Source organism: Phoenix dactylifera, chromosome 12 (genome assembly GCF_051530095.1).
Source record: "Phoenix dactylifera cultivar Ajwa chromosome 12, Ajwa_hap1_PhDact_Kaust_v1.1, whole genome shotgun sequence".
Taxonomy (NCBI): domain Eukaryota; kingdom Viridiplantae; phylum Streptophyta; class Magnoliopsida; order Arecales; family Arecaceae; genus Phoenix; species Phoenix dactylifera.
Window position 1 is genome coordinate 3,379,568 of NC_143201.1, and position 16,255 is coordinate 3,395,822.

General features: G+C 41.6%; 1 protein-coding gene across 9 annotated transcripts in view; it reads right to left on the reverse strand.

Moving 5' to 3' along the window:
• LOC103697993 (gamma-soluble NSF attachment protein-like) overlaps positions 1 to 16,255 on the reverse strand; it is a 51,395-nt gene that overhangs the window by 15,205 nt on the left and 19,935 nt on the right. For 8 of the 9 annotated variants that reach the window (XM_089926501.1, XM_089926497.1, XM_089926495.1 and 5 more), the window contains one exon: positions 15,464 to 15,801. The exons of the other annotated variant lie outside the window; for it this stretch is intronic. In XM_089926501.1, coding sequence (XP_089782627.1) covers positions 15,700 to 15,801 — 102 coding nt within the window. In that variant the 3' untranslated portion in view covers positions 15,464 to 15,699. Of the gene's footprint in view, positions 1 to 15,463; positions 15,802 to 16,255 lie in introns of those variants that run through there. 9 annotated transcript variants of the gene reach the window in all.

A 16,255-nucleotide genomic window follows, 5' to 3' on the forward strand; every position in this document is an offset into this window, starting at 1 on the left:
TCATATTAGATTAATTGATCTAATTGGTGTCTAGGAAAGCATGAAAGGTGGTTACTTAATTAGGACCTTACTCTCTGAGTAAGGGGAGCCTCCCACCTGCTTACCTGGCCAATTGTTCGATTACCTCTTATGAAGAGCTCAAGTTGCAAACACTAAGACCTGATTAACCAATATTAAGTCAATAGGTCTTCCACTGTTGTAGAGCTGCTAAGGTCTTTCTGATGTTGATTTGTCTCGGCTGGACACAGTGGTCAAGTTGCATCGGGGGGCTGGACCTCTCTATAGACATGAGATGTTATAGGGTAAAGGTGGGGTTGGGTACCAATAACTGTTAGGTGAGGACCCAATGACGACTTTATTTCTACGGTTATACGGTGGGTCTGACTTAACTAAGAAATGGGACCAATAACTGTTAGGTGAGGTCTTCATGGCTTAGAGACCAAGTTGCACTGCAACATGCTTGAGAAGCATTGTACAAGAGTTGTACACTCATCCATCTATGTGTCACCAATAACTGTTAGGTGAGGTGCCATGTAGATTGGTGAGACCGCAGTACCTACTAGAAACTCTAGTCACGTAGGATTTCCGTTTACTTACCAGGGGAGTGTAAGGGATTCGAAAAAATAGTGAAAGGTACATTTGTTCTAAAAGATCTTAGAACAGATTAATGATCAAGTACAAAAGTCTAACTAGAATTTTTACTCTCTGCAGATACAATGTCAGCTTCAAATCCTTTGACCCGTATTCTTGAGACCAATAGGTTGACTGGAACCAATTACAAGGACTAGCTAAGAAACCTCAAAATTATTTTGAACTGTGAGAAATTAGGCTACATACTCGAATCAGATATCCCCACATTACCAGCACGTCCGACCACTGATCAGCGTGCAACGCATGAAAAGTGGACAGACGATAACATTAGGGTCAAGTGCTATATCATGGCATCCATGTCCAATGAACTCCAATGCCAGCATGAGAATATGAAGACTGCTAGGGACATACTGGCACACCTACAAGAGTTGTATGGTGAACAGAGTCGCACAGCTCATTTTGAAGTATTCAAGAGGCTCTTCAAGACAAAGATGCGCGAAGGGCAGTCTGTCCATGATCATGGTCTGACTATGATCAAGGACCTAGAGGAGCTTGAGAAGCTCGAAATGAACATGCACAAGGAATTGCAAGTGGATTTGATCCTACAGTCACTTTCTGATTCATTTGGACAGTTTAAAGTAAACTACCACATGAATAAGATTGAATGCACTAAGACTGAACTGATAAATATGTTGGTAACTGCTGAGGGAGCCTTGAAAGGTTCAAGGGGCAATGTCCTTGCTGCTGAGTTGACTTCTGGTTCCAAGAGAAAGTCTACTTGGAAGAAAAAGAAGCCTGCTAAGAAGCAGAAGAAAGACAAGAAGCCAAAGAAGGAAGTTCAAAAGAAAAAGGCTAATGACAAAGGAAAATGTTTCCACTGCAATGTCGACGGCCACTGGAAGAGAAACTGTCCTTCATACCTCGAGAGCCTGAAGAACAAGAAGGCAGACACACCTTCAGAAGGTATGCTAGACTTGCTCATAGTTGAAACTAATCTAACGGTTTCTTCTACTTCTAGTTGGGTTATAGATTTTGGTTCTAGTGCTCATTTGTGCACTACCATGCAGGGTCTAAAGGAAAGTAGAAGGCTGGCGGAAGGTGCGGTAACCCTTCGGGTTGGCAACGGGGCAAAAGTTGCTGCTGTGGCTGTGGGCACCTACCAACTGCGACTACCGTCTGGTTTTAGTTTATTACTTAGAGACTGCTATTATATACTTGCTGCTAGCAGAAATTTGATTTTTGTTTCATGTCTAGCACAGGAAGGTCATGTTTTTACATTTGACAAAGACTGTTGTTCTATTTATTTCAGAAATAAAATAGTCGCACGTGGTTTTATGATTGACAGTCTCTATCATTTGCATATGGATGTATCTGTAAATGTTACTGAGCAGGAAGTGAATGCCAAAGGATCCAAGAGATCCAGGGATGAGATAAACCAAAGATATTTGTGGCACCTCAGGCTTGGCCATATTGGAGAGGACAGAATGAACAAAATAGATAAAGATGGGCTTCTAGGCTCATTGACTTCCGAGTCATATCCAGTTTGCGAGTCCTTTCTTCAAGAAAAAATGGCTAGATTATCCTTTGTAGGACATGGGAAGAGGACCACTGAAATACTTACCCTAGTACATACAGATGTATGTGGCCCATTCGATGTGCTAGCCAGGGGACGTTATTCGTACTTCATTACCTTTACCGATGATTATTCACGGTATGGGTATGTGTATCTTATGAGACACAAGTCTGAGTCTTTTGAAAAGTTCAAAGAGTTCAAGAATGAAGTAGAAAAACAAACTGGAAAACCTCTTAAGGCTCTTCGATCAGATCGAGGAGGAGAATACCTTAGTGGGGAATTCCGGGACTATCTCAAGAAAAATGGCATAGTCTCACAGTGGACACCTCCGGGTACACCTCAACTCACGGGGTGTCAGAGAGGAGGAATCGGACCCTATTGGATATGGTCAGGTCCATGATGAGCTTCACTGATTTACCTATGTTTCTTTGGGGAGATGTCTTACTTACCGCGGTATACCTACTGAATAGAGTTTCCTCTAAATCCGTTCCTACCACACCGTATGAGATATGGCATGGTAAGAAACCAAGTCTTGGTCATATCAAGATTTGGGGATGCTCGGCCCACGTCAAGAGACTACAGGCAGACAAGTTAGAGGCTAGGACCATAAGTGCTCGTTTTATAGGATATCCTAAAGAGTCATTAGAATACAATTTTTACGTCTCAGAGGATCACAATGTGTTTGTGAGCCGTCACGCCATCTTCTTGGAAAATCAGTTTATCCTTGATAGAGGCAGTGGGAGGAAAATTGAGCTTGAAGAAAAAGTCTCTGAAAAGCAACGAGTCATGGATCCTATCGAACCCATTCATACAAAGCCAGTACACGATGTCCCTCAACCACCTCGCAGATCTAGTAGGGTCTCCCATCCTCCCGATAGATACTTAGGTATACTAGAAGAGGATACCGAGGAAATGTTCCTAGTGGGAGATAGGGATCAACCGCAGGATCCCAAAACCTACGACGAGGCGATATCTGATATCGATTCCGAGAAATGGTTGGAAGCTATGAAATCAGAGTTAGACTCCATGCATTCCAACCAAGTCTGGACCTTAGTAGACCCACCAGAAGGTATTGTACCTATTGGATGCAAATGGATCTACAAAAGAAAAATAGGTTCGGATGGAGAGGTAGAGACCTATAAGGCAAGGCTTGTGGCGAAAGGGTATAGTCAGCGCGAGGGCATTGACTATCAGGAGACCTTTTCACCTGTAGCCATGCTGAAATCCATCCGAACATTGCTTGCCATTGCAGCATTTTATGATTATGAAATCTGGCAGATGGATGTGAAAACAGCTTTCCTGAATGGATATCATGATGAAGACATCTATATGGAACAGCCTTTGGGTTTCACTTCCAGTGATGGAGATCACAAGGTCTGCAAGCTGCAAAGGTCCATCTATGGACTAAAGCAAGCATCTCGGAGTTGGAACACTCGTTTCGATGACGCAATCAAAACGTTTGATTTCATCAAAAACGAAGAGAAACCGTGTGTTTACAAAAAGGTTAGTGGGAGTGCTGTCGTTTTTCTCGTACTATACGTAGATGACATTCTCCTGATAGGGAATGATATTCCTATGCTAACCTCGGTCAAAGTCTGGTTGTCAAAAGAATTCTCCATGAAAGACCTTGGGGAAGCATCCTATATTTTGGGAATAAAGGTCTATAGAGATAGATCTAAAAGGATGCTTGGCCTATCACAGAAGATGTACATAGAGGAGGTGCTGAAGAGGTTCAGCATGGAAAACTCCAAAAGGGGTCTCTTACCCCTAAGGCATGAAATTCATCTCTCTAAGAAGATGTGCCCCAACACATCTGAAGAGATTCAACGCATGAGCAAGATACCCTATGCATCAGCAATAGGGAGCCTCATGTATGCCATGTTATGTACACGACCTGATATAGCCCTTGCTGTGAGTGTCACAAGCAGATATCAGTCAAATCCAGGTGAAGAACACTGAACAGCTGTGAAGAATATTCTTAAGTACTTGAGAAGAACTAAAGATTTATTCTTGGTCTTTGGGAGAAGATCAAAGTTGAAGGTAGAAGGATGCACACATATTGATGATAGTATAGTGGTGAGTATTCCCGCCTGTCACGCGGGTGACCCGGGTTCGATCCCCGGCAACGGCGCCAAAAACTTGCTCGATTTTAATCTTGTTCTTTTTAAAAGAGAAATTAAAAGTAGGATACCCCAAGTATAGGGTGTAGCAAAGTAATATTCTCGGTGAGTCCGAGATCGAATCCACAGGGATTTGACAGTGAACAAAAATTAAAGGCTAAATAATATTCAGATTAACAAAAAATATAACTAAGGCATTAGGATTTAGCCTAGCACTTAATCATGCATTTCTTAAAATCATCTATTAATCAGAATAAAATAGATTTAGTTTTATGGGCAGCATTACAGTAATTCTATTTTAAATTACATGGATTTCTAAGCATCTGTTATACCCGGGAGAAATAACAAATCAAAGAAAATATATAAGTTTGAAATAATTTCTATCAATCTACTGCACCATAAATCAAATCAAAAACATTAAAATCCAATTGATGATTAAAGGAAATACATGAAGAAAATGCTAGGCTTTTTCCTAGCCTTAGCTATATTAGATTTAGCTATCCATATAAGATGCAAGCATTTTTGTAAAAAGGGATTAGTATAGAACAAATAAAATAAAGCATAAATCCCCTTTTTTTTTTCTTTTCTTTGGTTCAGAAAACAGGGCACTCTGTTTTCTCTCCCAGCTCCCTTCTTGCCTTCACCCGATGATGCCTTCTCCCCTCCGTGGCCTGGCTGGATGGATCCGTGCGGCTGCTGGCTTCCGAATTCCTCCTCCTTCTTGTCTCCCCCGTCGCAGCTGCTGGCTTCCTCCTCTTCCGTCGGCTGTCTCCCCCGTCGCGGCTGCTGGCTTCCTCCTCTTCCGTCGGCTGTCTCCCCCGTCGCGGCTGCTGGCTTCCTCCTCTTCCGTCGGCTGTCTCCCCCCGAATCCCCTCCTTCTTCCCTCCTTTTATAGCATGTTAAGCCTGTTGAAGGTGTGGCTGGGAATACGGATCGGGTCGCAGCTGAAACGCATGGATTTGAATGCAGAACCCGTGGCCTCCCTCTGTTTGCTTGAAATGCGGGATGAATGAAGTTGAATCGACTTTGGGACTCTTCAGCTGGGAGCGTTGCAGAAGTTTGGGAGTTGCGCACATCGCCACAAATGCAGGGAAACTCCTCACAGATGCATGCTCTGTTTTTGGGAATGTGCTTCACGGGTAGATGAGAAGCTGGAAAGAGAAACTAGGAAGACATTTATGTTGGGAAGTTGAGAAGACTCCTCACAGCTGCTGGATTTGTGGATGAGCTGGGAAGAAATGGGGGAGACGGAAGGACTCTGAGGAGATGCCACGATCGGTTGGGATGCTCTTCATGGCTGGGACGGTTCTCTGTTGCTTGGAAGCCAAAAGAGCTTGGGGAGTTATTTCACGGATGAAAGAAAGAGCCGGTTTGGCTTTCAATTTCCCTCGCTGCCGTTGGGAATTTGAAGATGAAACGATTGGAGATGACGGACGCTGGGAAGCTCCTCACGGATGAATCCTGCTCGAACGGAAGGGGAGCTTTAAATGAGGCGGGTTGTAGACGTTTGATGCCACAACGCGGGCACTTATGCTAGCTGAAGCATCTGGATACAGTGAAATGGATTGCGTACGGATGATGGGCGGCGTGAGGCTCAGATGAGACGCTAAGGATTTGTTGAGCTCGGAACGCCAAGCATTGGGCTCAAACCCAGCATTATTGGATCTTTTGAATTACTTGCACTCAAACACAAATAAAGCATTAATTAATTAATTTTATTAATAAAGATTAGCTATAATACTAATTAAGATAATATGAAAATTTTACTTTTATACTCTCATCAAGTCTACATCAGAATATGTGCAATGGTGGTTCAGTAAATTGGAAGAGTTCCAAACAACTAATCATTATACATTCTACCTTAGAAGCTGAATATTAAGCCGTATCTAAGGGTGCAGTGGAAACCTTCTGGTTAAAAGTTCATTGCAGAGTTAGGTGTAATGTCATTAGATGCCATAACACTTTACTGCGATAACATTGGCACCATAGCACTAGCTAAGGAGCCAAGGTCTCATCAGAAGTCCAAGCACATAGAGCGGCGCTTCCACCTCATACGCGACTATGTTGAGAAGAAATATGTCGAAGTGCAAAGAGTAGACTCCACAGATAACGTGGTGGACCCGTTCACTAAGCAGCTAAGTCAGCAGAAGACTGAAGCCCACCTTGAGAAGATGGGGCTTAGATATATGACTGATTGGCTTTAGTGCAAGTGGGAGATTGTTAGATGTATGTCCTAGAAGCCAATCTGGCTGACACATTGTTAATTCTAGGGACATAATTTTGTACTTGACTATTTATTATTGAATAAATAAAAGGCATCTTTTCATTCATATTATTTATGTGTCTATGAATCGTCCAAGAAATTAATAAGATGATGATACATATTCTCAAGAGTTGAGAATTTGAGCCATGTATCATTGGTGATTAATTTCTAAATGCTCCTGATCAATGGATCATCACGAGGACGGTGATCGATCCGATCAGTGCACAGATCACTTTCCTTCTGGATGGACGAGACTTGAGTCCACAGTGTAGGGACACTGAAGTGATAGTGCAGGTGCTTGTTAGAGAACAAGGGTACTGAGCGTGACCAAGACAAGAAGTCACTTGGATGTCTATCCACTCGTCAGTGACTTGCTTGATGTTGCAGTAGTATGACTGGTCCTTTGACCTGCGGTGCTTCGACTACTCACAATGAGGTTATTGTAGTTTGACTACACGTATACATGGTCTCTAGTCATATGGGCCCTTGTAGTGTAGATTGGCTGCAGTAAGTTCACTGTAGGAGTAGGGTATGCACTTACATGGAATCTATCGACCTTGATAGAAGAGGAGTGATCCTATGTGATTTGTTAGACTGAGTTCTAAGACCTTGGCCAGGGCAGTAATATAAAGTGGAGAAAGAGTTTTCCACTATCGAACTCGAGTCGAATAAATCTTGACATATGACAGACGAAGGGGTTTGACGAGTTATCCATGACATCCATCCTGTAGGGATCCACGATAGTAGGACTGTATCACACGATAACTGCACCTAGAGGTTCATCATTCTATTCTACTAGGTAGCCACTACATGCTGCTAGGTGTCACTGGTGGATGGTGGGACTCACAGGGATTATCTCGATGATCGATAAATCCTAATGAGTAGAGTTGGAATCGTTCCAATCCATTGAAAGGAGTTTTCAATGATATTGTGATAGAGATCATAATATATCTCACTACCAGTCAGAGTAGAACCTATGGGGTCACACACACTAGAAGTATTGACCGATCCGATGGTTGAATCGTGATTAGGAATCACAAGTAATCAATTCGATTGATATTCAGTTGAAGAAGGAACAATGGAATTAATTAATTGGACTTAAACACAAATCCTACTTCGAGTAGGATTTCTAGAGTCCTAATTGGATTAGGACTGGGAATCCTAGTTGGAGTAGGACTGGGATTCCTACTTGGAATAGGATTCCTACAATCCTAATTAGATTAGAAGTTTTGAATTAAAATTGGATTCCTACTTGGAGTAGGATTCCTAGAGTCCTAATCGGATTAGGACTTCGGATTCAAATTAAAGTCCTAATTGGATTAGGACTAAAATTAAATAAGTCCTAATTAGATTAGGGTTTCTTAAGTCCAAATTAATTATTAATCTCATGAATCAACATGACTTCTAATTGGGTTAGGATTGAAGAGTTCAATTGAGTCATGGTTCATTCAAGTTCTAATTGGATTAGGACTAACAAAGATTGAACCCGATTGATTCATGATTTGGTTAAACCCTAATTAGATTAGGGCTAAACCATGAGAGGGACACCTAATCCTCCTTGGAGGAGGATTAGGTTAACCAAGTAAGAGGGGCATGAGCCCCTCTCCTCTTGATTGGTGCGGCATGAAGAGAAGGGGCCGGCGCCCCCTCTTGGAAATAAGTCAAGGGCTCCTAACTTGTAGGAGCCCTTCATGACTTTAAAAAGGGAGGTGGGCGGCTGACCTAGGGATCAATTGAAGCCCTCTCCTCTCTTGTGCCGTGGCCCTCTCCCTCCCCTTTGCCTTCAGCCGCAAGCAAGGAGGAAAGCCAAAGGTGGTTGGCGGATCCTCCTTCCTCCTCCCTTCCTTCTTCCAACGCAGGAAAGGAAAAGGCTGAAATCAGGGTTTTGGTTCTTCATCAAGTCTTCATCCTTCTTCTTCCTCCTCTCAAGCACATTTAAGAGTTGAAAGAAAGAGAGGAGATCAGCCATCAAAGCATATCTCTGCAAGGGAGCTAGCACCCCGGGGAGATTAGAGTGATTGGATCAATTTCTACTTCGTGTGGATACCCGTAGAGGCCGGGCACTTGAACGGCTTCAAGCGAACCTTCATCCTAAACCACGAACTTCAGTTTGCGGTGATCATCTACCCGCACAAGGTGAAGATCTGATCTTCTAATGTTTTTAAAAGTTTTTAATCCTTATCTATCTACGAACGGTTCTTGAAACACGTTCATGCGATGAACGTCGATCCCGCTTATGCCGATTCCGCTGCCATCTGAATTTTTTTGAAATATCAGCGGCATGGGCGGGCTTTCTAACAGAGCCGCCAACTCCAAAGTTTCATACACGCAGAGAACACGTAGAACATATATTAGATGAGCAGGTTATATCTATCAGGAGAGAAAGTTACCGACGTTACCTTGTTCGGTAGAAAGGTCGACCTGAATCGGATGTGACGTGGATTTCGAGAGCCGAGTTGCAGCGCCTTGATCCTGACCTTCTGGAGCAGTACGATAGTCGGCCAGACCTGCACTCGACAGGGTCAAGTTCTTTCCACCCGGGAGGAGTTGATGGGGACATCGGAGCTGATTATGTCCCCGCTTAGTCCACCATTTTATTTTTCATATTTGTTTTATGTTATTTCTGGGTTTGTTCACATTTTAGGGTTTATTTGTGTATTTTGGGTTCATTGGGAATTATTTTGTGTCAGGGGGTTATATTTTAATTGTTCTTATTTGGGCCCTATTTATTGGGAACTTTTATTTTGATTAGGGTTAATGAAAGATTAAGAAATCCTTTCCCCCCAGGTTTTCCTCTTCTCTTTCCTCTCTCTCCTTCTCCCTCCTCTCCTCTTTCTGCCGATCTCCCTCTCTTCTTCTCCTCCTGTTCTTCTTTCCTCCTCTTCTGTTTCCCATTGCAACACCACAGCAGATGCCGAGTTGGACCCTCGCCGCAGCCGATTTCCCTGTGCATGGTGCGGCATCACTCTTCCTACAGTACATACTACAAAATGTGATAATACCTGTAGGTATCCATGTCCTTCTCCTATAAGGCTCTAACTGCTTGTGTCAAAACACTAGGAAATAAACTAATGATGAATTCTAAGATAGGGAATCTTAGCCATATGACATTATGAAGTGATCTTTTACATGAATCAGGGGACAGTTTATGACTACCAGCATACTAAAGATTCTACTTGCATATCAGCATAAATATGTTCTAATGTTGATTAAAAGGCTAAAAGCATTTCATGATAAACAGCACATATCATACAATTACTATAAGATCTACTATGCTTTTGTCTGATGGCAAGCTAATGTTGGTAATCAAATAGTGTTAGTATTAGAAAATGATTAAGAAAAAGTACCACATGATCAAGATTAGAAATGGTGCTTGACTTAGCAACACGTTTGATTTCTTCAGTGTCACCTTCCTCATAAGCAGATAATAGTTTGCTGGCACAATGGTTCTGATCGCTATAAAGAAATGTTTCAATTCTGAGAAAAGATGTCTAGGTTAAGATTCAGTTTCGGTGTTGAAAAAACTTACAAATACAACAATGAACAATCAATGCGTGGTAACATAAAATAGAAAAAGAAACAAAAACTGATAAAAGACATTTAAATTAGAAACTCACTGGGAACAATCATTGTAACACTTCTGAGCTTGCTGGAAATCATGTGCATAAAGGTAAACTATGATAGCACTCAGATAAGCTTACATAAAGACAACCAATCGAAATTATCAAAAATTAAAAACATAAAATTGGACCAAGAAATCAAGATCAGTGTACAAACTGAGCAATGTTTACATAAACAATTCCAGTATTTAGATATTAATAAACATGAGTTATTGTAGAAATTTCTAAACCTTCCAGGACAACACAACATATATAGTTAATCATTATTCCAACCAACCACCTAAAAGTCTTTGTGATCAGTTATTATTCAACACACCTACTTGAAGATATCCAATTATACCTCATCTCTTATTATCAATAAAGATGTCATGTACTTGAAGGTACAACATATATTAGTGACAATATTGGGAGGAACCGTGGTTTGGATGGATTATTGATCCTCAAACAATTAAAAAAAAACGAACTTGAAGTTGAAATGGGGATTTATAAGAAAGAGAAATGAAGAGAGGGAGGGTAAGGATGCACATGATATAGTTGACTAATTGGAGGGTAGAAAAGGTTAAGGTAGTTGCATGCAGGATATTAGACCAATTGGCAGCAAATGTTTTCATTGATAGGGTGATGAATGGTTGCTTACCATGAGAAGAAGGCCAAGGTTCATGGATATAGGATAAAATATCCATATCATTTCAGCTAGAATACTAGATGCTGTATTTTGATAAAAACAATAGTAATAAAACATGTTCAACAATGGACACCAAGCCTTTTAGTTCTTCTTCCTCTTCCTCCTCTTCTTTCTCCCTCTTTCTCCTGGTTTCCCTGTTCTGTCGCCACAACAGCCTTCTCCCGTGATCGGTGCTCCTCTTCTTCCTCCCTCTTCTTTTTTTTTTAACTCAGACCCGTTAGAATTCGGGTTATCGGGTTTGACCCGACTCGAAACCCGTTACGGCCCGTCTTGTGCAGGTCACCTGACACTTTTTTTTTTTGATGCGGAGCCGGGCTAACGAGCTAAAGGTTAACGGGTTGGCTCTTACCCCTTAGGCTGATTGTCTTCAACCTCCCGACGGTTCGGGAGAGCGGGTCGTCCCTCGCGGTGGCGGCTGCGGGGATGGGTTGCGGCGGGGCTCTGCGGTGACGGACGGCGGCCAGAGAGGGACGGCGGGTCACGACGGCGGCCGAAGGCAGCTTCCGGCAATGAAGGCGGAGGCGGGGTGGCATTGCAGGCGATCTCCTCTGGTATGAACTGAGAGAGAGAGAGAGAGAGAGATTGCCCCTTCTTCTTCTGATGAATAGAATCGACAAAGAGAGGGGGCCTGCTCTGGTTGTTGGTGGGAACCGAAGAAAAAGAGAAGGAAAAAGGGAGGCGGAGGCAGAGGTGGTGGGGTGAGGCTGCGCAGTGGGGCCGAAGGTGGAATCAAGTGGCAGACGTGGAAAACAACTCGGGATGATCCGTCCAGAAACAGAATCTTGGGGCTTTGGCAACAGAGGCAAAACCGAGGCTTTGATACCAAGATGATTACGGACCACTGCAGGGAGGAAGAGGAGGAAGAGGAAGAAGAAGGGAAGGAGAAGGAAGAAGAGGTTATAGAGATGCAGGAAGAAGAGAAGAGGAGAAAGAAGAAGAAGAATAAGAAAAAGGCTAGGGTTTTTTCATTCAATCATCAATTGCCTCATACATGAGAGGGGTAGTCTTTATATAGACCTCACATCTTGACTAAGTCAAATAATCAATTGACAAAATCAATTAATTGACACTGACTAAATTTAGACCCTTATATCAATTAATCCCTTACCAAAATTAATCCACTAAATTGACCCAATTATATAAATCCAATTGACTAGTCTAATAATAAAACAACTGACCAACTTGACTTGATTAAGACAAAAGCAAATAATGCAACAAAAGAAAATGACTCGAACTCAAATGGACCCAATTCGGATTAGACTCAATCCGGAGGCTCAGGATCATCTGAATGAAGAGATCTGATATCTCCATCATTTGCATGCACACAAAAATGCATGCATAAATGGATAAATGTTTGCTTCTGTGCTTTGCATGGATTTAAGTGTCAGTGTCAAGGAAAATGCTAGCCTGTGCCATTGGGTTTTGACGCAATGAACCTCGAATATTTGTTGGTCTTTGTTTATATATATTTTATTTGCTTTAAATGTCTGTACTCTGTACATGTGTTTTGTGTGGATTGAAGAGTCAGTGTCATTTTTTTTAAATAGTGCCAATGCCGTGAACTCTAAATATATTTGCCAGTCTTCGTTTATATATATTTTATTCATTTTATATGTCTGTACATGTCTTTTGCGTGGATTCGAGAGTCAGGGTCATTTTTTTGGAGTAAATTTTAGTCTATATCATTGGGGGCGAATGCCGTGAACCCTAAATATATTTGCTGGTCTCTGTTTATTTGCCATTCCTTTCATGTATCTGTACCCGTGGTTTGCATGGATATGACGGTCAGTTCCATTCATTTCGAAGCAATAAATATTCAGTCAGTATCATTAGGTAAGTCCCAGCCTAACAAACCTGCAGGTCTTTCTTTATTTTTCATTCCTAAAATGGATGTCTGTACTTCTGCTTTGCTTTGAAACGTGGGCGGCTTTAAGTCAGTGTCGGATTGCTCAAGTCAATACCAGTCAATATCGTTGAGGTAGACAACGGATTTGAGAACCATTTGAATCCGCTCCCATCGAGCCTATAAATAGCCCTGATCACCTTCGTCAGTGGAAGCACTCGAGACCAGCAAGCACTCGAGACCATGGGGAGCAAGGAGGGCAAGGATTATATAAGAGATACTATCGAGCAGAAGTTCGATAAGGCGCACAAAGTAGTTGACGCGATCAACCCCTTGAGCGGTGTGGATGGAGTCATTCATGGAGTTGCTCGAGGGGTTTTCAACTGGGCGACGGACAACCACCCTCAGGGGCAAAACAACCCGTGCAATCCCAACAATCCTGCACCTCAGCCACAGCAAACTCCCACAAACAATACTGGGAACAACACAACTGGGAACATCACAACAGGGAACAACACAGCTGGGAGCAACAACAGCAATAACAGTGGAAGCGTCAATATTGGCAGCAACACTGGTGGTCGTGCCTAGATAACCTTGCACTTGGGTAAGTAATAATGATCATCTGTCCGGGAGTCAGCGGACTGTATCCCTATTAGGCTATGTACGTGAAAGCTCTGCTGCTTGCTGCTGTATTATGTAATAATGTTATGGAAATAAAAGCTGAGTTTAGCTGTCCAGTAGTCAGCACTCAGCAGTCCGAGATGGCTATGTAATACCTACGTTGCTTGCTAGTACGTTATAAAATTATGATAATAAGACCTGTGTTTATTGTGCGTATAAATACCATAGTTTCAGGCTGCTTTGTGAAAGTATCAATCATAGCCCTGCTATGTTTGAAGCTATGTAGCTTGCAGTGGCTTTGGAGGTGTTGAAAAAGAAAGTAGAATAGGAATTCTAGAGATATTATGGTAGCGCTCATGGCTAAATTGCGTTTGGAAGCGAGAAAGCAACATATGAAAAAAAAGGATGTTGCGAAAATGAGGATGTTGAGGTCGCTCGCGTTCATGGTGGAAGCATTCTCTTATCCTGTTACGCGGGGGGGAAGAGAAAGGAAGCATATATATATATATATATAGCGGTGTGCGAGCCCCGCGAATAAGCTCCATTCCGATAAGACAGCGAACAAAAGGTGTCCTCTCAGTTCTCGTGTTTCAATCAAATGTTTAATGTCAATCCGGACGCCAAAAATTTGTATCCATAATTGAATCTTTTAATGGATAAAATCATATTACTTACTGGAGAATCGTTTAATGGATAAAATCTTGAATTAAAAAAGAAAAAAAAAAATCTATACCTACGGTTTTATCTGTAGGTAAAAGATATGAAGAATACGGTTAAAAGATTTTTACCTATGGAAGGAAATAAACCGTGTGGAAAGCTTTGCCAACACCAAAAAAGAGAAAAAGGAACATAGCTAAAGTTTTTAGCTACGGAATTAGAGTTGTAGGTAAAACTTTTAGTTATAGAAAATAAACTGTAGAAAATGCTTTTATCTGCAGAAGAACAAACCGTAAGTAAATGACACAAACTTATACCAATGGACAGCAATCCATAGATAAAAACCTACAGCTACGGCATCTCTACCTACGAGTACATCAACTGTCGGTACAACAATTTTGACTAGGGCCGATGGTTTTTCAGCATGTGCCGACGGATTTTTTCCATTCATAAATGTATCCATTTTTCTGTAGTGTGAATTGCAAAATAAGAGCAGATGAATTATAAAGATTGAAGTGCTCCAATACATGCATGCACATATAAGGTTCTTAGATATAACACACGTAGGGTATCAGTAGAGAATTTTATGCATGTATACTTGCATGTATACATTAATTACCCGTTGATGCATCAATCAATTCCAAAAGCACAAAACATGGTATTAAAACTACTGATTTAGAACAACTTCGCAAACATATTTTGTAATTTATAGACACTTTTAGACCATATAAATGATATCTAAATTTGCAATCCTCTTCTTCGAATTTGACCATGTTGATATGTAATTTCCTCAACCAAATTCCTGTAAATATATTGCTCATGTGACAGTCGAAGGTATTAGCTTTAGTATCCATCTCAGATGCGACTTGCCTGCCCCCTCCAGGTGGTTTATCTGCATTATGTATTCTGAAACTTCAAAAGTTCTGAAAGATACGGCGTTAGATTTGACACCTAACGTGAAAGGAATAACAGAGCAGTCATCCATTCTGACTTGGAGACTCTCCCTAAACTTCGAAATCCCAAGTTAATGATTAGTCCATTCTTATAGGACTCATGATGGCAGCTGGAACATAAAATGTAACATTTGTTTTCCCTTGATATGCTGAAAGATAATAGTATTAGATCTGTTACGGTATGAAAGGAACAACAGAGTAAGCTATTCTGACTTGGAAACTCTGCACCAGATGCTCTACAAGCACAGCTAATGCCAACAGCCACAACAACAATACCGTTGACAGAAAGGCAATGCCATGGTTATCAGTCAAAGTACCAAAACAAATCTAACAAAGGAATTTTGAGTAGCCAGGCATATCTGCATGATTACTTGATCATATATGTCGATTTCTTGCAGACATCTCAAACTGATACCGCATCTGGAACAACTCTCAAGGGAGTCTTCTACTTGGAAAATGGTCTGCATTAAAGAGCCTTGTTGTTGGCATTAGTAACACCTAGCAAACACATCAAAGGAAGAGACGCAACACAACCACTTCAAATCATGACCTTTACAAGCTCATGTGATATTGATTTTAAAGTTACAACAGCAATGTCCAATAGCAGACTTAAGGAGTGTAAATTTTACATGACAGGCTGTCAGATTGGTAAGCAACTGCTTTTACATGTGTATCACCACTGGGCCTCAACAACAACTCCACAAAAACACTTTGTGCACCGAAGGATTCTTCCTTCGATTTTGATTTGCACTTCTCAAACCAATTAAGATCGGTCAAGTGAGGTCATTCTCATCTAGAGGTTCTTCTTCCTTGGCCTCTTCTCCCTTCAGCTCCTTCAAATCCCCTGTTGGCAATTTCCTCGCAAGCCTGATTATCTGCAAGCATTGAAACAGAATTCCTCGAGCTAAAAATCAGAGTTGAAATCACAGAAAATGATAAATCAACTCTAATGTAGATATCATCGACTGTCGGGCAAAATAAAATCACACATATGTCAACAAAGACATATACACTGAACTCCACTACAAGCTCAGCGGGAAATGGAATAAAATTTAGGCATACAAACAACCGTTAACAAAAGTAACTTAAGAGGTATTAAACCAAGATCCTGTAATCATCCAAGTTCAGACTTGCATATTGGGTTCTCCCCTCCTCCCTCCCTCCTTTCATGCTTGGATGACAGAAATATCCAGCTCTTGTCCAAGGAAAGAAGCGCTACTTGCTGGTCTAAATGGACCAATGGGGCCACTCCTCATCATTCTAACCATGATATTCACTAATCAATTAGCTTGGAAGCTGGAAAGGATATGCCATGACAAAGTCATCCAA